Source organism: Oncorhynchus mykiss, chromosome 8, assembly GCF_057628025.1.
Source record: "Oncorhynchus mykiss isolate SJ-2025 chromosome 8, ASM5762802v1, whole genome shotgun sequence".
Taxonomy (NCBI): domain Eukaryota; kingdom Metazoa; phylum Chordata; class Actinopteri; order Salmoniformes; family Salmonidae; genus Oncorhynchus; species Oncorhynchus mykiss.
In genome coordinates this window covers 38,365,387-38,392,720 of record NC_143029.1, presented here as the reverse complement: position 1 = coordinate 38,392,720, position 27,334 = coordinate 38,365,387, and the positions used below count along the sequence as shown (strand labels likewise).

Genomic DNA, 27,334 nt, shown 5'->3' with positions numbered 1-27,334 from the left:
GCCTCACTGGGGCGCATCCTTAGTCCCCTTCTGTACTCTGTTCACCGATGACTGCGTAGCCAAGCAGGACTCGTTCTCTGATCGCACCGAATAGTTTCAAACTGAAATAGTTTTTCTTGTACTTATCGGAGCCCATATGCGTAATGCATCGTCTTGAAAGGGAAAGATACACATCCCTACTGCATTTAAAAAAAAAATGTTTCGTTCCATGGTAAAGTCTAGCCTAATTCCCTCTTCTCTTGATTGTAGGCTCTTCAGCCGAGGCACTTGTCAGTCTGAAAGGTACTGTATCTTAACACATTGCATTGATTATCCTTGTGTGTAAGTATACAGTGCATTCAGAAAGAATTCATACCACTTGACTATTCCGCATTTTGTTGTTGCAGCCTGAATTCAAAATGGATACACAAAAATCTTCACCTATCTACACGTAATGCCCCATAATGACAAAGAGAAAACAACATATTTTAAAAAGTGCAATTTTATTGATGATTAAATACAAATCTAATTTACATATGTTTTCACACCCCTAAGTCAATACAGAATCACCTTTGGCAGTGATTACAGCTGAGTCTTTCTGGGTAAGTCTAAGATCTTTGTTTACCTCGATTGTACAATATTTGCTCATTATTTTTTAAATTCTTCAAGCTCTGTCAAGTTCATTGTTGAGCATTGCTAGACAGACATTTTTCTTGCTATTGATTTTCAAGCACATTTAAGTGAACTGTAACTCTGTCATTCAGCAAGTGTCTTCTTGGTAACCAAATCCGGTGTAGATTTGGCCTTGTGTTTTAGGTTAGTTTCTTGCTGAAAGGTGAATTTGGCTCCCAGTGGCTGTTGTAAAGCAGACTGAACCAGTTTTCCTCAAGGATTTTACCTGTGCTTAGCTCTATTCTTTTTATCCTAAAATAACTCCCTAGTCCTTGCCGATGACAAGTATACCCATAACATGATGCAGAAACTACCATGCTTTAAAATATGTGGTAATTAGTGATGTGTTGTTGGATTTTCCCCAGACATTTTTCCGTCACATTTTTGTCCGTTTTACTTTAGTGCCTATTGCAATATTTTTTGGAATATTTTTATTCTGTTCAGGCTTCCTTCTTTTAACTCACTTTTAGGTTAGTATTGTGGAGTAACTACAATGTTGTTGATCCATCCTCAGGAGAACTGCTTTTAAAGTCACAATTGATTGACCTAGTGAAATCCATGAGCGGTTTCCTTCCTGAGTTAGGAAGGACGTCTGTCTTTTTAATGACTGGGTGTATTGATGCACCATCCAAAGTGTAATTAGTAACTTCACCATGCTCAAAGGAATATAACATTTCAGCTTTTTTTTGTTTTTTACCCATCTACCAATAGGTACCCTTTGAGAGGCATTGCATAACCTCCCTGGTCTTTGTGGTTGTATCTGTGTTTGAAATTCTCTGCTCGACTGAGGGACCTTACAATTATCTGTATGTGTGCGGTACAGAGATGAGTTAGTCATAAAAAAGTAATGTTAAACTCTATTATTGCACAGGGAGTCCATGCAACTTATGGGACTTTTTTGCCATAAAAGGGGTTGAATGCTTATTGACTCAAGACATTTAAGCTTTTCATTTCTCATTAATTGCAAAAATATTCTAAACATAATTCCACTTTGACATTATGGGATATTTGGTGTTGACCAGTGAGACACAATTTAAATGTAATCCATTTTAAATTCGGCTTTAACAAAATGTGAAATAAGTCAAGGGATGTGAATACTTTCTGAAAGCTGTGTATGTATTGCATATGTGTTTGAACTGAGGTTGCCAACCTCTTCACGAGGGAAACAAACGTAGCAGGTGTAAAACAACACCTGCTACGTTTGTTGTGGAGTTCCCACATCCGTTTTTCAGGAGAAATGGAAGTTAGGTTGAAAATACTCTATCCCTGAGAACCGGAAACATCCACTTTCTGTGACCCCACTGAGATTGAGAGGTTGGAGATGTCAGTACCTCATTGGATTAGGCGTCTTTAGTAGATTCACGAATGACTGGCTTAAAAATGCAACACGCAAGGGATGTGTCGTAGACCCGTAACTAAGCCAATCTGAAGTCTTAACTTGTCAATTGTTTTACCGTAGTCATCAAATAGTCTGAGTCGAAGGACTTTATTAACTTATGTCATCCTCAATGTATGATGTGGTAAAAATCTGTTAGGTAGTTTTACTCTTCTTGACTCCTTTCCTGTATGACCAATGATCACAGGAGACTTGATAAAGCAATAGTGTGGAAACTAGTCCTGTCACCGACGGTGCCTTGCAAAAGTAACTTTGTTTAAAAAAATGTAAAACTGAAAAGTGGTGTGTGCATATGTATTCACCCCCTTCACTATGAAGCCCCTAAATAAGATCTGGTGCGACCAATTACCTTCAGAAGTCACATAATTAGTTAGATTGCACACAGGTGGACTTTATTTAAGTGTCACATGATCTCGGTGTATATATACACCTGTTCTGAAAGGCCCCAGAGTCTGCAACACCACTAAGCAAGGGGCACCAACAAGCAAACGGCACCATGAAGACCAAGGAGCTCTCCAAACAAGGAGCTCTCCAAAGTTGTGTAGAAGTACAGATCAGGGTTGAGTTGTAAAAAAGTATCCGAAACTTTGAACATCCCACGGAGCACCATTTAAATCCATTATTAAAAAATTTAAAGAATATGGCACCACAACAAACCTACCAAGAGAGGGCTGCCCACCAAAACTCACAGTCCAGGCAAGGGGGGGATTAATCAGAGAGGCAACAAAGAGACCAAAGATGACCCTGAAGGAGCTGCAAAGCTCCACAGTGGAGATTGTAGTATCTGTCCATAGGACCACTTTAAGCCGTACACTCCACAGAGCTGGGCTTTACGGAAGAGTGGCCAGAAAAAAAGCCATTACTTAAAGAAAAAATAAGCAAACACGTTTGGTGTTCACCAAAAGGCAGTTGGGAGACTCCCCAAACATATGGAAGAAGGTACTCTGGTCAGATGAGATTGAAATTGAGCTTTTTGGCCATCGAGGAAAACGCTGTCTGGCACAAACCCAACACCTCTCATCACCCCGAGAACACAATCCCCACAGTGAATTGTTGTGGCAGCATCATGCTGTGGGGATGTTTTTCATCGGTGGGGACTGGGAAACTGGTCAGAATTGAAGGAATGATGGATGGCGCTAAATACAGGGAAATTCTTGAGGGAAACTTGTTTTAGTCTTCCAGATTTGAGACTGGGACCGAGGTTCACCTTCCAGCAGGACAATGACCCCAAGCATACTGCTAAAGCAACACTTGAGTGGTTTAAGGGGAAACATTTAAATCTATTCGAATGGCCTAGTCAAAGCCCAGACCTCAATCCAATTGAGATTCTGTTATATGACTTAAAGATTGCTGTACACCAGCGGAACCCATCCAACTTGAAGGAGCTGGAGCAGTTTTACCTTGAATGGTCAAAAATCCCAATGGCTTGATGTGTCAAGCTTATAGAGTCATACCCCAAGAGGCTTGCAGCTGTAATTGCTGCAAAAGGTGGCTCTGCAAAGTATTGACTTTGGTGGGTGAATAGTTATGCATGCTCATGTTCTTATTTTTTTTCTTATTTCTTGCTTGTTTCACAAAAATATTTTGCATCTTCAAAGTGTTAGACATGTTGTGTAAATCAAGTGATACAATCCCCCCCCCCAAAAAAAGAAAAAAAAAATATTCCAGGTTGTAAGGCAACACAATAGTTAAAATGCCAAGGGGGTGAATACTTTCGCAAGCCACTGTATCAATGGTCATGAAGGAAGGAGACTGGGAAAGGAGGACACTTCAAAGTTTGGGAAAATATACTGTCTAAACAATGAGGGAGCAGTTGTGACTTGTCAGGGTATTGTGAGTTTAATCTATTTTTGATAATGCCCTATGTTGTACATTTCCAGAGGGCAGTCTGTCAAATACTTTGAATGAGAAGCAAACAAAAGCTCACAACACGAGAGGACGACACACCCTGGTGTCCATGGAAACGGTGAGATGACCAATGTAGCCCTTCCTCCCGTCTATGCCTTGGAACTCTTTAGGGCTCATATGGATTTTATCTCTGGTAATTCAACCATTATTGATTAAGTCGGCGCTGACACTCTTATCAGCACTTCACATGAGTTGGGCTGGGGATTGCCACGGCCCTCACGATGCGATATTATCACAATACTTTGCTGGTATGATATGTATTGCGATTCTCACGATTTATATACAGTTCTAGTAAAAAGTTTGGACACCTGTTCATTCAAGGGTTTTTCTTTATTTGTACTATTTTCTACATTGTAGAATAATAGTGAAGACATCAACACTTTGAAATAACACACATGGAATCATGTAGTAACCAAAAAAGTGTTAAACAAATCAAAATATATTTTACATTTTGAGTTTCTTCAAATAGCCACGCTTTGCCTTGATGACAGCTTTGCACAGTTTTGGCATTCTCTCAACCAATTTCATGAGGTATGCACCTGGAATGCATTTCAATTAACAGGTGTGTCTTGTTAATTTGTAGATTCTATTTCCTCAATGCGTTTGAGCCAATCAGTTGTGTTGTGACAAGGTAAAAGACCAAGTCCATATTATGGCAAGAACAGCTCAAACGTAATGATGGACTGTCGTTTCTCTTTGCTTAACCTCTCTGGGATATGTGGGATGGTAGTGTCCCACCTGGCCAAAAGCCAGAGAAAATGCATAGCGCCAAATTCAAATAAATTACTATAAAAATCTAACTTTCATGAAATCACACATGCAAGATCGCAAATTAAAGCTACACTTGTTGTGAATTCAGCCAACATGTCAGATTTCAAGAAGGCTTTTCGGCGAAAGCAAACAATGCTATTATCTGAGGATAGCACCATAGTAAACAAAGAGAGAAGCATATTTCAACCCTGCAGGCTCTACACAACTCTGATATAAAAATATAATTCATGCCTTACCTTTGACGAGCGTCTTTTGTTGGCACTCCAATATTTCCCATAAACACCACAAAATGGTCGTTTGTTTGATTAAATCCGTTGATATATATCCAAAATGTCCATTTATTTGGCGCGTTTGATCCAGAAAAACACCGGTTCCGACTTGCGCAACGTGACTACAAAATATCTCAAAAGTTACGTGTAAACTTTGCCAAAACATTTCAAACTACTTTTGTAATACAACTTTAGTTATTTTTTTAAGTAAATAATCGATAAAATTGAAGACTGGATGCTCTGTGTTCAATACAAGAGGAAAACAAACTGTATCTAGCATTCTGGTCGCGCCTCTATCTAACAGTTAACTTCAAGTTATCCTTGTTCAAGATGGCCATACTCCTTCATTACACAAAGGAAAAACAGCAAAAAGGTCCCTTAGAAATCTGGATTCCCAATGAAAACGCATTGAAAAGTGACCTACTATGATGAAACGGGCTCTCATGAGAACCTCCACAGGAAAGGAAGACCCAGAGTTACCTCTGCTGCACAGGATAAGTCCATTAGTTACAGAGTTCAAGTATAGACGCATCTCAACATCAACTGTCCAGAGGAGACTGCGTGAATCAGGCCTTCATGTTTGAATTGCTGCAAAGAAACCACTACTAAAAGACACCAATAAGAAAGAGACTTGCTCGGGCCAAGAAACACAAGCAATTAATTTTTTGTACATTTAACCTTCATTTAACTAGGCATGTCAGTTAAGAACAAATTCTTATTTACTGTGATGGCCTACCGGGGAACAGTGGGCTAACTGCCTTGTTCAGGGGCAGAACGACAAATTTTTACCTTGTCAGCTTAGTGATTCTATCCAGCAACCTTTTAATTACTGGCCCAATGCTCTAACCACTAGGCTACCTGCAATGGACGTTAGACCAGTGGAAATGTCTCTTTTCTGATGCGATATGCCATTCCATCTGCTTTGCACTTAGTCCCACTATCATTTGTTTTTCAACAGGACAATGGCCCAACACACATCTAGGCTGTGTAATGGCTATTTGACCAAGAAGGAGAGCGATGGAGTGCTGTATCAGATGAGCTGGCCTCCCCAATCACCCGACCTCAACCCAATTGAGATGGTTTTGGATGAGTTGGACTGCAAAGTGAAGGAAAAGCAGCCAACAAGTGCCCAGCATATCTGGGAACTCCTTCAAGACTGTTGGAAAAGCATTCCAGGTGAAGCTGGTTGAGAGAATGCCAAAAGTGTGGAACTCTGTCAAGACTAAGGGTGGCTTCTTTGAAGAATCTAAAATATATTTAAGATTTTTTTGGTTACCTGATGATTCCATATGTTATTTCATAGTTTTGATGTCTTCACTATTATTCTACAATGTAGGAAATAGTTTTAAAAAATAAAAATGTAAACCCTTGAATGAGTAGGCGTGTCTGAACTTTTGACTGGTATTGTATGTATTGCAATTTGATGCTGTGATTTTATTGCGATTCAATGTTCCAAACATATTGCTCACCATATCTCTGCTGCAGAGGGACAAGATAGCCATGAGAACACTTTTTTTATCAGTCATGGAAATAAAAGTTCTGAAAACAAATTGGCTACCTTTTTTTAAAAAGGATGGGGAACAAGCTATGAAGGAAAAATAGCCAACTAGGGCATGAATGTGATATTGTCTATATAATCGTCAAATAATATTACTATGTAACTCACTTTTTTTTTTTTTTTTTTACTACCCATGAGCAGTTTGTCTTTCTGTTCAAATAACCATCATTGGTCTGATTTGCACAATCAATTCTACCATGTTGACACTTCATTTGTATTATCAACAAATCAGTGCCCCAGTTTCATCTTAGATGGAGTAGGAATGTTTAATAAGCAAAACTATCTGCACATTTTAAAAACATGTTAAAACATTAACATTATCACCCATATGCTGACCCTGCCCTCCCTGTGTCCAGCCGACGCGGAGCTCCAAGAGTAGCAGACTGTTCGGGGAAGAGGAGGAACAGCGCCTCCCATCCAGATCCCCTAGAAGGAGCCAAAGGGTCACCTCTGTGCCCCAGGTAAGGGCTCCAGCTCACACAGATGGGCAATGCAGTCTCTCTTCTTGAGGTCGACCGATTAATTATGGCCGATTTCAAGTTTTCATAACAATCGTAAATCGGTATTTTTGGACACCGATTTTTATTTCATAAATAAAAAATTAAAAAATATTTATTTATTTTACACCTTTATTTAAATATTGTTGTTACATTGTACAACCGTCAATGTTATTTCATAATTATGTACAATTCTGGCAAATTAATTACGGTCTTTGTTAGGAATGAATGGACTTCACACAGTTCGCAACGAGCCAGGCGGACCAAACTGCTGCATATACCTTGACTGCTTGCACGGAACGCAAGAGTAGTGACACAATTTCCCTAATTCTAAGAAATGCATGTTAGCAGGCAATATTAACTAAATATGCAGGTTTAAAAAATATATACTTGTGTATTGATTTTAAAGAAAGGCATTGATATTTATGGTTAGGTTTGGTGCAACGACAGTGCTAAATCATCACCCGTTTGGTGAAGTAGGCTATGATTCGGTGAGAAATTAACAGGCACCGCACCGATTTTATATGCAATGCAGGACACGCTAGATTAACTAGTAATATCATCAACCATGTGTACTTAACTAGTGATTATGTGAAGATGGATTGTTTTTTTTATAAGTTTAATGCTAGCTAGCAACTTAGCTTGGCTTCTTGCTGCCCTCGCGTAACAGGTAGTCAGCCTGCCACGCAGGCTCCTCGTGGAGTGCAATGTAAGGCAGGTGGTTAGAGCGTTGGACTAGTAACCGGAAGGTTGCAAAAACGAATCCCCGAGCTGACAAGGTAAAAATCTGTCGTTCTGCCCCTGAACAAGGCAGTTAACTCACCGTTCCTAGGCCGTCATTGAAGATAAGAATGTGTTCTTAACTGACTTGCCAAGTTAGACTTAGGGATGCCACCCGTTAGATAAAATACGGAACGGTTCCGTATTTCACTGAAAGAATAAACGTTTTGTTTTCGAAATGATAGTTTCCTGATTCGACCATATTAATGACCAAAGGCTCGTATTTCTGTGTTTTATTATGTTATAATTAAGTCTATTATTTGATAGAGCAGTCTGACTGAGCGATGGTAGGCAGCAGCAGACTCGTTAGCATTCGTTCAAACAGCACTTTCGTGAGTTTGACAGCAGCTCTTCGCTGTGCTTCAAGCATTGAGCTGTTTGACTTCAAGCCTATCAACTCCCGAGGTTAGGCTGGTGTAACCGATGTGAAATGGCTAGCTAGTTAGCGGGGTGCGCACTAATAGCTTTTCAATCGGTGACGTCACTCGCTCTGAGACTTGGAGTAGTTGTTCCTGCTCTTGATGATGCAGCTGTAGAACCATTTGAGGATCTCAGGACTCATGCCAAATCTTTTTAGTTTCCTGAGGTGGAATAGGTTTTGTCATGCCCTCTTCACGAATGTTGGTGTGCTTGGACCATGTTAGTTTGTTGGCGATGTAGACACCAAGGAACTTAAAGCTCTCAACCTGCTTCACTGCAGCCCAGTCGATTAGAATGGGGGCGTGCTCAGTCCTCTTTTTCCTTTAGTCCACAATCATCTCCTTTGTCTTGATCACGTTGAGGGAGAGGTTGTTGTCCTGGCACCACGCAGCCAGGTCTCTGACCTCCCTATAGGCTCTCGTCATTGTCGGTGCTCAGGCCTACCATTGTTGTGTCATCGGCAAACTTAATGATGGTATTGGAGTTGTGCCTGGCCGTGCAGTCGTGAGTGAACAGGGAGAAACGGGGGGACCGAGCACGCATCCCTGAGGGGCCCCTGTTTTGAGGAGCAGTGTGGCGGATGTGTTGCTGTCTACCCTCACCACCTGGGAGAGGCCCATCAGGAAGTCCAGGATTCAGTTGCAGAGGATGGTGTTTAGTCTCAGGGTCCTTATCTTAGTGATGAGCTTTTAGGGCACTATGGTGTTGAACGCTGAGCTGTAGTCAATAAATAGCATTCTCACGTAGGTGTTCCTTTTGTCTAGGTGTGAAAGGGCAGTGTGGAGTGCAATAGAGATTGCATCATCTGTGGATCTGTTGGGTCGGTATGCAAATTGGAGTGGGTCTAGGGTTTCTGGAATAATGGTGTTAATGTGAGCCATGATTAGCCTTTCAAAGCACTTCGGCGAGATGGGACGAGTGTCAGTCGGTGTAGTACGATTTGATCTTAGTCCTGTATTGATTCTTTGCCAGTTCGATGGTTTGTCGGAGGGCATAGCAAGAGTTCTTATTATCTTCCTTGTTAGAGTCCCGCTCCTTGAAAGCGGCAGCTCTAGCCTTTAGCTCAGTGCGGATGTTGCATGTAATACATGGCTTCTGGTTGGAGTATGTACGTACGTTGACTGTGGGGAGGACGTCATCGATGCACTTATTGATGAAGCCAGTGACTGTTGTGTACTCCTCAATACCATCGAAGGAATCCCAGCACATATTCCAGTCTGTGCTAGCAAAACAGTCCTGTACCTTAGCATCTGCTTCATCTGACCACTTTTTTTATTGATCTAGTCACTGGTGATTCCTGCTTTAATTTTTGCTTGTAATCAGGGTGATATAATTATTTTCAGATTTGCCAAATGGAGGGACGAGGGAGAGCTTTGTATGTGTCTCTGTGTTTAGAGTGAAGGTTGTCCAGAATTGTTTTTTTTCTCTGGTTGCACTTTTGACATGCTGGTAGAAATTTGGTAATACAGATTTAAGTTTCCCTGCGTTTAAAGTCCCTGGCTTCTAGGAGTGCCGTCTCCTGGGTGAGCATTTTCTTGTTACAGCTCATTCAATGCTGTCTTAGTGCCAGCCTTTGACTGTGGGTGGTATGTAAACAGCTATGAAAAATACAGATAGTGTGGTCTACAGCTTATCATGAGATACTCTACCTCAGGCGGGCAAAATACGTAGTCCGCCGCCCCTTGTCTTACCAAATGCCGCTGTTCTATCCCGCCGGTACAGCGTATAACCAGCCAGCTGTATGTTGATAATGTCGGCGTTCAGCCACGACTCCGTGAAGCATAAGATATTATTGTTTTTAATGTCCCGTTAGTATTTTAATCTTGTGCGTAGGTCATTGATTTTATTCTCCAAAGATTGCACGTTTGCTAGAAAAATGGAAGGAAGTGGAGGTTTTTCGATCGCCTACAATTTCTCAGAAGGCAGCCAACCCTTTGACCCCTATTTCTCCACCTACTCTTCACGCAAATCATGGGGATCTGTGCCTGTTCAGAGAAAGCAGAATATCATTCGCGTCGGGCTCTTTAAAGGGAAAAAGGGGTTTTGCCAGTCCGTGGTGAGTAATCGCAATCCTGATGTCCAGAAGTTATTTTTGGTCATAAGAGACGGTAGCGGCAACATTATGTACAGTTGGAGTGATTGAAACTCGGTTTTTCAACCACTCCACAAATTTCTTGTTAACAAACTATAGTTTTGGCAAGTTGGTTAGGACATCTACTTTGTTTATGACACAAGACATTTTTGCTACAATTGTTTCCAGACAGATTATTTCACTTATTCACTGTATCACAATTCCAGTGGGTCAGAAGTTTACATACACTAAGTTGACTGTGCCTTTAACTTCTTACTGCTGGGGGGCAGTATTGAGTAGCTTGGATGAATACGGTGCCCAGAGTTAACTGCCTGCTACTGAGGCCCAGAAGCTAAGATATGCATATTATTAGTATATTTGGATAGAAAACACTCTGACGTTTCTAAAACTGTTTGAATGATGTCTGTGAGTATAACAGAACTCATATGGCAGGCAAAAACCTGAGAAAAAATCTGAGGTTTGTAGTTTTTCAACTCATCCCGTATTGAAGGTATAGTGGGATATTGGTCATCTTGCACTTCCTAAGGCTTCCACTAGATGTCAACAGTCTTTAGAACGTTGTTTGATGCTTCTACTATGAAGGGAGCTGAATGAAAGGGGAATGACTCAGAGGTCTGGCAGAGAGCCACGGGCTCGTGACGCGCAGTCATGAGAAACACCATGGGACCCTGCAGCCGTCATACCGCTCAGGAAGGAGACGCATTCGGTATCCTAGAGATGAACATACCTTGGTGCGAAAAGTGCAAATCAATCCCAGAACAGCAAAGGACCTTGTGAAGATGCTAGAGGAAACGGGTACCAAAGTATTTATATCCACAGTAAAACGAGTCCTATATGGACATAACCTGAAAAGCTGCTTAGCATGGAAGAAGCCACTGCTCCAAAACCGCCGTAAAAAAAGCCAGACTACAATTTGCAACTGCACATGGGGACAAAGATTGTACTTTTTGGAGAAATGTCCTCTGGTCTGATGAAACAAAAATAGAACTGTTTGGCATAATGACCATCGTTATGTTTGAAGGAAAAAGGGGGATGCTTGCAAACCAAAGAACACCATCCCAACCGTGAAGCACAGGGGTGCCAGCATCATGAGGCATGAAACAAAATAGATAGCATCATGAGGCAGGACAATTATGTGGATATATTGAAGCAACATCTCAAGCAATCAGTTAAAGCTTGGTCGCAAATGGGTCTTCCAAATGGACAATGACCCCAAGCATACTTCCAAAGTTGTGGCAAAATGGCTTAAGGACAACAAAGTAAAGGTATTGGAGTGGCCGTCACAAAGCCCTGACCTCAATCTTATAGAAAATTTGTGGGGAGAACTGAAAAAGCTTGTGTGAGCAAGGAGGCCTACAAACCTGACTCAGTTACACCAGCTCTGTCAGGAGGAATGGGCCAAAATTCACCCAACTTATTGTGGGAAGCTTGTGGAAGGCTACCTGAAATGTTTGACCCAAGTTAAACCATTTAAATGCAATGCTACCAAATACTAATTGAGTGTATGTGAACTTTTGACCCACTGGGAATGTGATAAATGCTGAAATAAATCACTCTTCTATTATTCTGATATTTTCACATTCTTAAAATAAAATGGTGATCCTAACTGACCTAAGACAGGACATTTCTACAAGGATTAAATGTCAGGAATTGTGAAAAACTGAGTTTAAATGTATTTGGCTAAGGTGTATGTAAACTACCGACTTCAACTGTACAAAATAAGTTGTAAAAAATGTTACAGAAAATGCTAATAAAACACAAAAAAACAATCGGTTGGACACGTAAAACGTCTGCCTTCTCCACCACCATTTTAGTATATTTGCATATATCCTTTTTTAATCCATGAGGAAGTAATGTGAATCATTGCCTATCATTTATCAACCTGTCAGGATCTGATTAACCTAGATGTCTCTAACTTAATTCTTGTTCATTTGTTTTGGTATGTTTTCTTGTAGAAGTTTACTAATGTGACAACCCCAGATAAGAAAGTGTCTCAGAGAATTGGTCTGCGATTGAGAAACCTCCTCAAACTGCCAAAAGCACACAAATGGTGCATCTACGAGTGGTTTTACTCTAACATAGACAGGTAAGCTGTATTACATACTTTCACAGTGAGTTCTTTATTCCATTGAGTGCTGCCAACTTTTTCTCCTTCCAGACCTTTATTTGAAGGGGACAATGACTTCTGCCTGTGTTTGAAAGAGTCCTTTCCTAACCTGAAGACCAGGAAGTTGATCCGTGTGGAGTGGGGGACAATCAGGAGACTGATGGGAAAACCCAGACGGTATTGTTCATTATTATAGCATATTCTCTTTTCAAAGCTTGGCCCTCCAAATCAGATTTGTATTTCAAAGCTCTCTTACATAGAACATTGTCCTGATCATATAGGCCTAGACCATGTCCAAAACAACAAAAAATACACTAAGTTCGTACATTTTCTGTAATTTAAATTGTGAAGTCATGTCTTTCTACACAATACCACTACTAATATATCCAATCTGGGAGGTAAACTTGATAAAGTATTCAATCATTTTGCTGTGTATTTCGGATGGAATCAAGGCATTAGAATGTCCAGAGGCCACCAAAATAGAGCTCCTTCTGCTAAAAATGTTTAACCCGGGGTGGCCTGGCTGGTTATGTACTTGTGGAAAACACTGATCCCTAGCCACCAATGATACTTCACGCAGAAACATGTTTAACCATTTATTGAATAATGCATGTCTTGGCGATATAGGATCTGCTCCTTCAGCATCAATATATACAATTAACTACAAGCAGTGAATGTGGTAGCTATACCAATCCCCCAAAACAGCAAAGCCAGAATACTGTGTAGCTACGGCAGAAAGCACTATTTAGATATTATCAAATGATCAAGCTAAGTCATTCTACCATATCAAGGTTGTGGCCTATGAGGATCAGGTTACAGTGGATCATGGTTCTACAGAGAGATCTCTTCCTCCCGCACAGGTGGAGAGGTATAGAGGGATTGGTTGAGGGGTTTATGATCTCACACCCATCGTAAATTTTAAGGCAGCAGCCCAACCCTTCTGGTCTGTAATGTAAGAGGCTTGAATGTCTGTGTGCCTTAGGAAGAGTTTACAGCCCAAAATGCCAGAACATTGAACACATAAATTGACCTTTGGACATTTATATTTCAGCCAAAATGGTGGTAAAACAATGATAGATGGAATATGAAAATTAATGTCGATTTTTGTGCTGTCATTAAAACTTAAATGAAGACGTTATAACAAAAACGTTACTTGAAAAGTTATTATTTGTATATGATGTTTACATCCTTTTTGTTGTGTAGAAAATATCCAGATCAAAGAGAACTGTGATTTTAGTAGTCTAAATGAGATCATAATAAGTTCTAATACCTTGCCTTGTAACTAGCTACAACCCAGGGAACCCAGAGAGCATGTCATAAAGACGGAAACGGCCCTTTTGACCCGAGGGTATAAAACGTGCTCTAAGAATTTACATATCAGACTAAGTTGACCATGCGCTGCAGCCGCGAAATGCAACCCGAGTTTGAGGAAGACAAAGGAACCTTTTAACAATCAATGCTATGGTTGATTACTGTATCTAGGAAGGTGAATTCAAGCAGGGCCACCCAGTTATTCTTTTCAAGTCACCGGTTGTCTACACGGCCCTCCTACCCACGTTGGGCGTGTCGACACGGCTGATTAGCCTCGCCTCCTCAGAAGCTCACTCACAGAACGAGTGCAAGGAAACAGACAACTAAGAGAAAGGACATGGCTCTCCCGAGTGGCGCAGTGGTCTAAGGCTAGCTGTGCAACTAGAGATTCTGGGTTTTTAGAAAAAGTGCAACTAGGCCTATTTGTTTTTAGAAAAAGTTTCAAACTATATTGCTGTTCATTGTCTATATATACACTACTCGTTTAAAAGCTAAAGAGAGGCCAGTGGAGATTCAGTACGTGAATTGTGCATAAAGCGAACAGTGAAGAAAACCAAGATGTGTAAATTAGAAGTTAATATATTAATGCAATAAATACCAGTAAGTGTTTGCACAGATTTAGATAAAGCACTCACTTAAATTAAAATGTAGTGTCATCATAGCCACCCACTGCTTCACTAAAATTGATCATTAGGCTATGGACAGGTTGTGTGCATTTGTCTATGTTCTAATAGTTGTCAATTACATCTTCATGCCTATCACAACTGTTTCAAAACTCAGCAAAAAAAGAAACGTCTTCTCACTGTCAACTGCGTTTATTTTCAGCAAACTTAACGTGTAAATATTTGTATGAACATAAGATTTAACAACTGAGACATAAACTGAACAAGTTCCACATACATGTGAATAACAGAAATTGAATAATGTGTCCCTGAACAAAAGGGAGGGTCAAAATCAAAAGTCAGAATCTGGTGTGGCCACCAGCTGCATTAAGTACTGCAGTGCATCTCCTCATGGACTGCACCAGATTTGCCCTATTATTTCTGTGAGATGTTACCTCACTCTTCCACCAAGGCAGCAAGTTCCCGGACATTTCCGGGGGGAATGGCCCGAGCCTTCACCCTCCGATCCAATAGGTCCCAGATGTGCTCAATGGGATTGAGATCCGGGCTCTTCGCTAGCCATGGTAGATCACTGACATTCCTGTCTTGCAGGAAATCATGCCCAGATCGAGCAGTATGACTGGTGGCATTGTCATGCTGGAGGGTCATGTCAGGATGAGCCTGCAGAAAGGGTACCACATGAAGGGGGAGGATGTCTTCCCTGTAACGCACAGCGTTGAGATTGCATGCAATGACAAGAAGCTCAGTCTGATGATGCTGTGACACACCGCCCCAGACCATGACGGGCCCTCCACCTCCAAATCGATCCTGCTCCAGAGTACAGGCCTCGGTGTAACGCTCATTCCTTTGACGATAAATGCATATCCGACCATCACCCCTGATGAGACAAAACCGTGACTCGTCAGTGAAGAGCACTTTTTGCCAGTCCTGTCTGGTTCAGCGACGGTGGGTTTGTGTCCATGGGCGACGTTGTTGCCGGTGATGTCTGGTGAGGACCTGCCTTACAACTGTCCACAATAGGGCTTGTATGCCTGTCTGAGCACTGATGGAGGGATTGTGCATTCCTGGTGTAACTCAGGCAGTTGTTGTTGCCATCCTGTACCTGTCCCGCAGTTGTGATGTTCAGATGTATCGATCCTGTGCGGGTGTTGTTACATGTGGTCTGCCACTGCGAGGACGATCAGCTGTCCGTCCTGTCTCCCTGTAGCGCCGTCTTAGGCGTCTCACAGTACGGACATTGCAATGTATTGCCCTGGCCACATCTGTAGTCCTCATGCCTCCTTGCAGCATGCCTAAGGCACGTTCACGCAGATGAGCAGGGACACTAGGCATCTTTCTTTTGGTGTTTTTCAGAGTCAGTAGAAAGGCCTCTTCAGTGTCCCAAGTTTTCATTACTGTGACCTTACTTGCCTACTGTCTGTAAGCTGTTAGTGTCTTAACGACCGTTCCACAGGTGCATGTTCATTAATTGTTTATGGTTCCTTGAACAAGCATGTGAAACAGTGTTTGAACCCTTTACAATGAAGATTTGTGAAGTTATTTGGATTTTCACGAATTATCTTTGAAAGACAGGGTCCTGAAAAGGGGATGTTTTTTTTGCTGAGTTTATATATCTCCCTTAACATTTCCTTGTCAATTTATATTATAAGCTACATTGATTTAGCGTTATCCTATAATGTAGACAAAAAAATAATTATCCTGCAGAAAGGATTTGAAGGTAAGGCACCGTTCTTGAGTGTGATGCACTGCAGGTGACTTTCAAATGAGTCCTTTTAGGTGGGTCGGTGTGCATGTATACAGTGCCTTGCGAAAGTATTCGGCCCCCTTGAACTTTGCGACCTTTTGCCACATTTCAGGCTTCAAACATAAAGATATAAAACTGTATTTTTTTGTGAAGAATCAACAACAAGTGGGACACAATCATGAAGTGGAACGACATTTATTGGATATTTCAAACTTTTTTAACAAATCAAAAACTGAAAAATTGGGCGTGCAAAATTATTCAGCCCCCTTAAGTTAATACTTTGTAGCGCCACCTTTTGCTGCGATTACAGCTGTAAGTCGCTTGGGGTATGTCTCTATCAGTTTTGCACATCGAGAGACTGACATTTTTTCCCATTCCTCCTTGCAAAACAGCTCGAGCTCAGTGAGGTTGGATGGAGAGCATTTGTGAACAGCAGTTTTCAGTTCTTTCCACAGATTCTCGATTGGATTCAGGTCTGGACTTTGACTTGGCCATTCTAACACCTGGATATGTTTATTTTTGAACCATTCCATTGTAGATTTTGCTTTATGTTTTGGATCATTGTCTTGTTGGAAGACAAATCTCCGTCCCAGTCTCAGGTCTTTTGCAGAATCCATCAGGTTTTCTTCCAGAATGGTCCTGTATTTGGCTCCATCCATCTTCCCATCAATTTTAACCATCTTCCCTGTCCCTGCTGAAGAAAAGCAGGCCCAAACCATGATGCTGCCACCTCCATGTTTGACAGTGGGGATGGTGTGTTCAGCTGTGTTGCTTTTACGCCAAACATAACGTTTTGCATTGTTGCCAAAAAGTTCAATTTTGGTTTCATCTGACCAGAGCACCTTCTTCCACATGTTTGGTGTGTCTCCCAGGTGGCTTGTGGCAAACTTTAAACGACACTTTTTTATGGATATCTTTAAGAAATGGCTTTCTTCTTGCCACTCTTCCATAAAGGCCAGATTTGTGCAATATACAACTGATTGTTGTCCTATGGACAGAGTCTCCCACCTCAGCTGTAGATCTCTGCAGTTCATCCAGAGTGATCATGGGCCTCTTGGCTGCATCTCTGATCAGTCTTCTCCTTGTATGAGCTGAAAGTTTAGAGGGATGGCCAGGTCTTGGTAGATTTGCAGTGGTCTGATACTCCTTCCATTTCAATATTATCTCTTGCACAGTACTCCTTGGGATGTTTAAAGCTTGGGAAATCTTTTTGTATCCAAATCCGGCTTTAAACTTCTTCACAACAGTATCTCGGACCTGCCTGGTGTGTTCCTTGTTCTTCATGATGCTCTCTGCGCTTTTAACGGACCTCTGAGACTATCACAGTGCAGGTGCATTTATACGGAGACTTGATTACACACAGGTGGATTGTATTTATCATCATTAGTCATTTAGGTCAACATTGGATCATTCAGAGATCCTCACTGAACTTCTGGAGAGAGTTTGCTGCACTGAAAGTAAAGAGGCTGAATAATTTTGCACGCCCAATTTTTCAGTTTTTGATTTGTTAAAGAAGTTTGAAATATCCAATAAATGTTCCACTTCATGATTGTGTCCCACTTGTTGTTGATTCTTCACAAAAAAATACAGTGTTATATCTTTATGTTTGAAGCCTGAAATGTGGCAAAAGGTCGCAAAGTTCAAGGGGGCCGAAATACTTTCGCAAGGCACTGTAAGTTCACTAATTCTCTATGTCCAGTCATAAAGTTTTCTAAAATAGCTTAGACTGTCTGGACTTCGTCTCTTTTTGCAGGGTCAGCATATATGCGAGGAATGACAACAGGTGCCAGTTTTGCATTGGCTCTCTTATTAAATGGGATGCAATTGAATGAAACGTAGCCAAGCTTACATCCTAATATTTTCAGTAGCATATTTTTCCGGAAGTATATAATTTTATCTCATTAGTGTCCCCTCTTACCACTTTTAACAACATATTGCCTTATGGAATAACCACAGCAGCATTAGTGACATTATGCGAAATGCTCTGAAAAGTGGAGGGAAAAACACATTGAACTTAGTATGAATGGTTTAGTGCGTCAAAATTTGAATTCCTCTCCAATCTGACATTTTATTCATTTGTATATTAAAATAATATTTAGAGGTTATAACTTGAATATTAATAAAATGCTACTGATAATAACGAAGTGTCATGGTTATAGTGAAGTTGCAATGAAAAGCCACGTGTTTCTTTTGAACTGTTATGTTGGTTACTGTGTACATTGGCCTGGCCAATTACCATGATTTCAAATTCCATACTCTCACAGCATATTGCTTGATCGCTAACAGCTAATCTCCATAAGGGTGTTTAGCAAGCCAACCGCATGCTTGGTAATGCTAGTATCAACTGCTCATCCAACACAGCTGAAACTATAGCAAGCCTTAATTGGTCATCTCACAGCTATAAAGCGTCAGCTTCCCCACTAAGGTATACGGTGATAACTTGAAATCTGAGGAAGAAAGCTTATGGTTTGAGTTAGGCAGTAGTAACTATTTCAAATGAAGCTGTACCTCTGTGAAAATATTCTTAATGATGGAAAGACCCAGAAAAGTTTAGCTGACGACAGCCTTACTCCATCCGAGTAGCACAAGATATCACGCTGCTCGACTGCTGAACAGTGTGTGTAGCGGCCAGCAGCATTTGGGCCAGCACAACGGTGGTAGATATGAGTCATGTTCCACTACAATGACTGTAGCAGTGTGAGCGGCATCAGGGTATTAGATGCCTTGCATACGCACCATGTACAAGCATGCATGATAATGCACGTAAACTTGTTTACCACTATCCTAAAATGATGTGCCATCGTACTGCGATTCTCCAAGCAGATGCTATTGAAGGGGTAGACAGTGTTGGCATCTGTCACCACAACATCATGTGCTATTGGCAATAGCAATAATAGCAACCATGCCTTAACGACTATGTGCAGATCATACAAGACGTAACAAGAAATGCATGAATTAGCACAAGATCATGGATACGGAGCCAAACCATGCACATGCTCCCATGAATGCAATATCGGCAGCCATTCCAATTATGCAGTACTGTGTGCAGATAATGAAGCAAAGAATATCAGCTACAACCTGTTATCATTCCCCACAGCATAAGAGTTGAAGCCTAAAACGCTTGATAGAACTAAATGAATTAATAACAGTAGCTAATGCATGATTACTAGAATGAAACGATCACTAAAATTAGCATACAATATCATATGATAGAATTAGAATAGAGTCACAAAACTGTCACTCGAAAAATACTAATAGAATGCAAAGATGAACCGACAGGAAGGACTACATATGTAAAATGCATGATTAAACCTGGCTAATAAATCAGCCTAAACCTACTGCTGCAGATAAGGATGAAGTAAATGTAACTACTTTGTCTGAAACTATGCTGTAAAATGTATGCCAATAGTGTGACTCGTGAAACAGTATGCACAAATGTCCTAGCAGACACTCCTGATTTGATCAAATCAAACTTTGTCACATGCTCCAAATACAACAAGTGTAGACCTTACTGTGAAATGCTTACTTACAAGCCCAACAGTGCAGTTCAAGAAAGAGTTAAGAAAATATTTACGCAAAATATTTACGCAATAAAATAATAACGAAACTATACAGGGGGTACAGGTTAGTCGAGGTAATGTGTCCATGTAGGTAGGGGTGAAGTGACTATGCATGGAGCAGAAGTGTAGCTATACAAGTACACTAATCCAGACCAGTCTGCAAGTTCATTTGAATGCATTTCTAGCTTTAAAATGTAACAGGGAAAAAGGTTCCAAAGAATAATAACCATAGTTAGAAATAATTTGTACAACATTTACAATGTGAATGCCGGCGCAAGTCACAATAACTAATGTGATTGGGATGATCCCTAAAATGTAGAATATTGCTGGAAGGCACCGTATCAGCAGTCTCGTGAGGTGCACGACATGCAGTGATAGTTAGGCTACTTTCGATAATGATGCTACACTAAACAAATTACTGACTGCATAGAGACTGAGATACTTGATTTGATTTGGATTTGACTATCGAATCGCCATAAGTACCATCTCCTGCTCCTGATCAGAAAGCATTGCTCCTCACTCATGGAATATCAACGCCTAGGCCTCTATAGCTATCCTAGCATTGGCTACTTTCTAATTGTATGGACGAGGGATGATTCTCCATGATGGGGTGTGAGTTCACCGAGCGCACAGACTTCCTGAAATCATTGGGAACAAAGTAGGCTATACGATAGGCTACTCTTGAGACAACTAATTATACTAAGCTAGCTAGTTTGTAGCTGGCTATTGATGGACAACATTCATGCAGCAACATAGTTGATCCTCACAATCAATGACATCCCCGCAGCAGCCATACATTTTATCATGAGCATATTGAACCATGCTTGTGAGGTTAAAACACAGCTAGCGAGCATTCACTAAGAAAATGTATCATAAAGCGGTAGCATGGCGATGAACCGCTAGCTGCAGCATACTAGCAGTAGCAGCAAGCGGCAGCAGGATGTGTGAGCAGAACCGGTCAGCTTAAGTGGGCCGCCAAGTAAGGTAGGTGTGATTGCACCAATTAGACGTTAGTAATAATCTCAGTTGAGGTGGGCACTCAGGTTCCCTTTCTGAACTGGCTTCTCTTTATGGACACCATGGAATCTCTGGGAAATATCAATGGAATCGAATGAAACATTTTGGGGGGTTTTCTTTTTCATGCACACCAAGTGTACCAGTTATTTGTGTCTGTAATTAACTCAAATGTTCCCCTCTAGGTGTTCATCTGCATTCTTTTCAGAGGAGCGGACTGCACTGGGGCAGAAGAGGCAGAAGATGCGTCTGCTGCAGCAGAGGAAGCTTGCCGACGTGTCACACTGCAAAGACCTCCCTGATGAGATTCCCCTGCCGCTTGTCATAGGAACCGGTCACTGGTACAACACTGTTGTCATGGCAACCAAAGTGACTTGTTAAATATCAGCAGCCCTTACCCTAAAAGTAACTATCATAGTCACCTGTAAAATATCCACAAACCTGTAGCCATAGCAACCAAAGTCACCTGCAAATATCTCCAGATTAGATTTCCTTGTTTTTGTATGTGCAGCCAGCTTTGAGTATTGATGATGTCTGTGTGTATTCCAGCTCGTCTCAGGGGAGTCCATGACGGCCTGTTCACTGGGCAGATTGATGCTGTGGATACAGGCGCTGCCACTTACCGTGTGACCTTTGACCGGAATGGGCTGGGCACACACACTGTGCCTGACTACGAAGTGTTGGTATGCCTGCCTAGCCTTCATAACACTCATTCAGCATTATGTTAGAACCGGGATTCTAACCTCATCAGACATCACAGACACAAACACATAAGTCTTTGGCCATCACTAGCAGTTTTGTCCAAGCCCCAAGAAAGCATTACCAACCTAGAAGACGATACATTTTTCTTCCTCGATCACGCTCATAGGCTTTCGGAAAATCAGCAGCAAGGGAGGGAACATGTACAAGATATTGCCAATACCATTGTGATTTATTGCATTACCAGCTAGAGTTGATTTAAAATATCTGTTGTGTTTCTTCCCTCTCCAGAGTAACGAGCCTAACGAGACCATGCCCATCTCAGCCTTTGCCCAGAAACAGAGACCCTCCCGCTTCCAGAACTTCATGACCCCACCTAGGGAAACTTACCCCTCTGCCACCACACCCGTCCTCATGGTAAGCATGAAACAAGGGCTTCAGTGCACATTATAGTTGCCTTTCCAGTTTTATTTGTGATCATTTGAGATTACGGGGAATGCTTCATGTACTTCTATTGCTATAAGATGAATATGACGGACCCTTAAATTGAATATTGTTTTCTTTATTTGGAATTGACACGTCAATTCCTGTGACAGGACAATGACCCCCTCATCAGCCAGTCTCCATGGAAAAGCAAACTCTCCGGAGCTGAAGGGGATACACTCGGCGGATTCCCTGTCAAGTTCCTCGTTCAAGTGGTGAGTGTTCCTGTCTTTGCTTTGCCTCTAGGATCATATATCATGTAAATATGTCCCACTAAAATCTCTCCCTCTCCTCTATCTCCTAGACGAGGCTTTCCAAGATCCTTATGATCAAGAAGGAACACATCAAGCACTTGAAAGATATGAACTCAGAGGCTGAAAAACTGGTATGGTCATAGATAGTTCTATAACAATAGTATAACAGAATATTTTCAAGACAGTATATTCAGTCAAAGAAATTTGGAAATAAGTGACAAAAAGTACATGTATACCACTTAACATTGATATGTGTGTTGTTTGTCTTTGTAGAAGTCGTACTCAATGCCTATAGGCCTGGAGTTCCAGAAGCGGTATGCCACCACAGTCCTGGAGCTGGAGCAGCTCAATAAGGATCTGAACAAGGTGCTGCATGAGGTCCAGCAGTTCTGCTGCGAGGTGAGAACTTATTTCGGGCTCATCAAATAAATGGGCTATATTTGATAGTTTTGCAGTTAAATGTGTAGCATGTAGCCAAGCCTCTTGTGAGGGTACTTAGTGAGAAGACATACCGAAGACTAGCAAAACATCAGCAATAGTTGTTTTAGATTGTCATCAGCGAAAGGGCGGCTTAATAATAATGTAAATAAAATGCGTTTGTGTTTCCAAAACTTATATGAACTTCTTTCTCTTCAGCTGCTCCCAGAACAGTTTTGCAACAACATGAATCTAAGTATCTATGTCCCTGCGCCCTCTATAGCTGGCCCCAGATCAGGGCATGGCGCCTGCAGACCGGCCCACAGAGCTGCGTCAGCACTGTGAGGAAGAGGCCAAGGAGATAGTGCAGCAGACCAACTCCCTCCGCGACGACCAGCAGTGTGTTTCTAACTCCAGCCTCACACACCTCATCTCAGGCCTCACCGCCTTGTTGCTTCAGATCAAGGTTAGTGTAAGGTACACACACACAGCCTCACAGCCCTACTCAAGTTATTTGTTTGCCTGATCATGTATTTGTTTGTGCTCCAGTGTCTGGCTGAGGGAGGAGACCTGAACTCCTTTGAATTTAAATCACTGATGGACTCTCTGAATGACATAAAGAGCTCAATAGACCCCTCCAACCTCAGGTGAGTGCCTCTACATATCACACTCATTCTCTGCCCCAATGTTTTGTCCTATTTAGAGTTATGCAGGGAGATGGATGGCGGTGATAGAAGTCTTCAGAGAAAGGTCTATAAATATGGCCAAGATGACGGGTGCATGTTCACATGGTCAAAATGTGTGTGTCTTGTCTGTGCAGTTGCTTCCAGAACAACGTCGAGATCCACGTAGCACACATCCAGAGTGGCCTGAGTCAGCTGGGAAACCTGCATGCCTTTGCAGCCAACAACACCAACACGGTCTGAAGCCGGCATCATTACCACACAGAGAGCAGCCTGGTCAGCACCAACTAAGTGGAACATACACACACACACCATCTCGAATGACTGAAAGAAAATATGTCCTTTGTGGATCCCCTAACTTCCCTCCAAGAAAGGCCCCACTGAAATGATCTGGTTCAACATGTATTTTTTAGGTTGTGGGGAAATATCCAGATTTGTATCAGTCTGTCGTCCACTTTTATTGTGGATGTCTTTTGAAAATGATTTGTTTACTATAATGAAAACTGACATTTTAATGTAAAAAAATTGCCCTGGTCTCTCAACTAGATTTTGGTCATTGCGGGAATTCACATACATTTCCTGTTGTAGATGATTCTATAGTCTCATGGGCCAGACAGTACGTTAAACAGTTTCTATAATAATCTATATTTATTTATTTTTGAGTGATATAACAATTTACCATTTGGAGCTTCCCTTTGAGTCAATGTTTTGTGTTCCTTTACTCAACTGGTAGTAAGCACAGGGGAGGCTAAAGAATGTTTTGTACATTTTCTTTATTGTGGATATATGTAGAATGCCTTTATGATTACTAGGATTTATCATCAACATTTCTGTAACATACTCAAAGATGGCTTTTGTAATTTTGTGTGCACTGAAGAGATTTTTGTAAAAAGAGATTTGACAGTCTCGAACAGGGCATTGCTGTTGCTGAAAGCTCACATCAGGCCTACATCACTGATGTAACCAAATTTCAAACACAAAACTGAGTTGGTAAAGTTTGTTACCGGAATTTCTCCATTTCACAATTGGTTTTGTAAATCTGTATATGGAAATGCCCCAGGGCAATTGTAAATATTCCTTGCTGTCATTTTGTATTAAACATATAGCAAAGCAAACTGATTACATGCATTTGTACACAGTGCTGGTACATTAAATGTCGTATATATATTATTTTGCATGTTTGCAAACAAAGGTAAATAAAATATTTATTTAAATATACTAGTGTTTCTTTATAACAAACTGGCATCATTTCATTTTGAAGTTAAGAACCCACCACTTTTTGTTGTTGCTGTGACAGAAAATGTACATAAAATTTCAAAAGCCAGACATGGCACTATTTTCCTACTCTGAATCTCATCAGAATACTCTTGCTCCTCACTGGCACAAATAGGAAAGGAGTGGCCAAAGGTGTCTGGTCTTCACTTGAGGATGCTGGACTTAACATGCTTTGGAGAGGACCTGCCGAAGTTGTTCTGTGTTTGAATTGGAGGGATTACCACTCATCTCTGGACCAATGGTTTCATTTGAGGGAAATTTGTCATATTCAACCAGGACATGTTTTGGCCCTGTGCTAACGCTTATGTTGTTTAAAGACTTGATGTAATGTCCATTTTCTTTGTGATACAGATGAGTGTTGTTGCACGGAACCGCAATGCTCAACTCGTCGAGTCTCATTTGCTCAACTTTGCTCCTATTCACCTCCCTGGCATCATACACTCGACTATCATTTGTGTTTATGTGGTTGCCCGTTTTCCTGGGTAGTGTTGCCTTCACATGCGTTTCTTCCACCCGGGTGTGAAGTGGTGGTCTGAATTAGTTCCTGACTGAATCTCTTGGGGCATTAGGTTATAGGGTTGTGTGAACGGGGCCACGGGGGTGTTGGCAGCAACACCGTTGAGATTCATGGACAAAGGCAACCCTTCCTGGTGATGGGATTTGGCTCGTCGGTTCTGTAACCACACCTTATTGCATTTTAAAGTTGTGGTTTAGTGGCTAGTAGTCCAAGACCAATTTGTTGTCATGGAAACTGTTTTGTGTCTTAACCGACTTGAAATGTGGTGCCTTACCTGAATTCTGGGTTCTGGTAGGCCAGTGAGAGCCTCAAGTCTCTCGCGGCGGTAGATGTCAGGGTATTTGGTGTCAGAGTACACTTTCTCCGGCACCCCTATTTACTGCTGGTTGATGGGTCAGCAAAGCCATGCTATCCGCTCTTGGCCCCGTGGGGTTTGTAGAGTTGAAATTGCTTATCCTATCGGCAGAACCATAAATGGTTCAAACCAAGAATGATGGCATGAGTATAACAACGTAACCAATGTAGACCGTGTTAAAACTTACACAGTAACCAACCTGAATGCAGCATGCTATTCCCCTCCATGTGTCCTCGGTACATCTGGAATTGATTTAGGTAACAGCAGTGAGCTGCTGGCTGGTCAGGGCATCATGCACACGCCAGTGATCAGCTGAGCTGTTTTATAGCAGGCACTGGCAGCTATTGGAGAGACAAATCATGTCAACCATCATATGATGTTCTGTTGTCTATTCTATTTAGGCCTGTAACCTGTGGGTGATGATACAAAGGATCACAATACAATTGTATTTGTCACATGCTTCGTAATCAACAGGTGAAGGCTAACTGAAATGTTTACTTAGGTGCGTTTCCAACAATGCAGAGTTAAAGTTAAAATAGAAATAGTGACACGAGGAATAAATACACTGTGAATAAGAACGAGTAAAAAATAACATGGCTATATACAGGAAGTACCAATACCAAGTCGATGCGCAGGGGTAGCAGGTAATTGAGGTAGCTATGTACATATACGTAGGGGTAAAGTGACTAGGCAACAGGATAGATAATAGACTGAGCTGTAGCAGCAGCGTATGTGAAAGTATGTGTGCACATGTGGTGTGTGTGTGTGGGTGTGAGCGTGCGGTTAGAGTCCAGTGTGTGTGTGCATGGTCAGTGCAAGAAATGTAGTAAAAAAAGGTCAATGCAGGAAGTCCGGCGTGCCATTTTATTAGCTATTTAGCAGCATTGTTTAGCAGTCTTATTGTTTGGGGGTAGAAGCTGTTCAGGGTCCTGCTGGTTACAAACTTGGTGCACTGGTACTGCTTGCCATACATTAGCAGAGAGAACGGTTATTTTTTCAGCCTCCCTGAGGTGGAAGAGACAATGTCGTGCCCTCTTCAAAACTGTGTGGACCGTGTTAATTCCTTAGTGATGTGGACACCGAGGAATATATATATATATCCACTGCAGCACCATCTTTTCTTTTTGTTATTAATCTAAAACTGTAAAACCCTATTAGCCAAGTAATTGATTTTTTTTTTTTAAATTGAACGAGTTTCGTATTTGATGCATATTGCATTGGAGGGTCTGTTTCATTGGTATGGTTGAGGGAAAATAGAACTCATAGCCCCATAAAAATTATGCATGAAGATCTTTCTATAAACTAGGCTACCAGTGAGGATTTCCTACGCTGGACAACTTCTTACTTGACAATAATCTACCAATTTCTTTAATGTCATTACATTAAGCTATAAGGGGGAAAATAGCTCTATTCAATCAAATTCACAAGTCCTTTTCTGTCCTTGCATTTATGACAGTGTAAGTTGTTATCATATAGGCCTATTAAATTATAGGCCTCAGTTAAATTAGACACTGAACTTGAACCCTTTAAGAATCCTGGATCTAACTGTCGGACAGTACTTTGTATAGAAATCTCAGACATGCAGTGTATCTAGGTAACATTTTGCGTCTCCTTATGTTACGGGTGAAAGCTGTTTTCATGGGCACACCAAGACGCAGCCGGTGTAGAAGAGGTATTTGGAGTGGACTTCTGGTCTGACTCAGGAGGCGTGCACACCATCCACCACTTCTAAGTATTTTACTCACAAATGTTCAGTCCTTGGACAAAAAAGTAGACGAGCTCAGGGCGAGGATCTCCTTCCAGAGAGACATTAGGGACTGTAACATACTCTGTTTCACGGAACCATGGCTCTCCCCGGATACACTGCCCTCCTCCATACAGCCAGCTGGGTTCTCAGTACATTGCACAGACAGCAATAAAGAACTCTCCTGGCAGAAGAAAGGCTGTGGT

At 41.4% G+C, this 27,334-nt stretch overlaps 1 protein-coding gene and 1 pseudogene across 1 annotated transcript; one reads left to right on the top strand and one right to left on the bottom strand.

Annotated features, from left to right (window-relative positions):
- Window positions 1–575: 575 nt before the first annotated feature.
- LOC110530910 (protein lin-9 homolog) lies at window positions 576–24,366 on the top strand. Its single transcript, XM_090243410.1, has 14 exons — window positions 576–581; window positions 3,928–4,013; window positions 6,910–7,014; window positions 12,298–12,428; window positions 12,501–12,626; window positions 20,887–21,077; window positions 21,251–21,384; window positions 21,692–21,817; window positions 21,997–22,098; window positions 22,188–22,268; window positions 22,411–22,536; window positions 22,838–23,020; window positions 23,104–23,201; window positions 23,375–24,366. The coding sequence occupies exons 2-14, from the start codon at window positions 4,005–4,007 to the stop codon at window positions 23,478–23,480; spliced, it is 1,518 nt and encodes a 505-aa protein (XP_090099536.1). The 5' UTR covers window positions 576–581; window positions 3,928–4,004; the 3' UTR covers window positions 23,481–24,366.
- A 289-nt stretch (window positions 24,367–24,655) lies between these two features.
- Window positions 24,656–26,357, bottom strand: LOC149981644 (uncharacterized; annotated as a pseudogene).
- Between the last annotated feature and the right edge of the window lie 977 nt (window positions 26,358–27,334).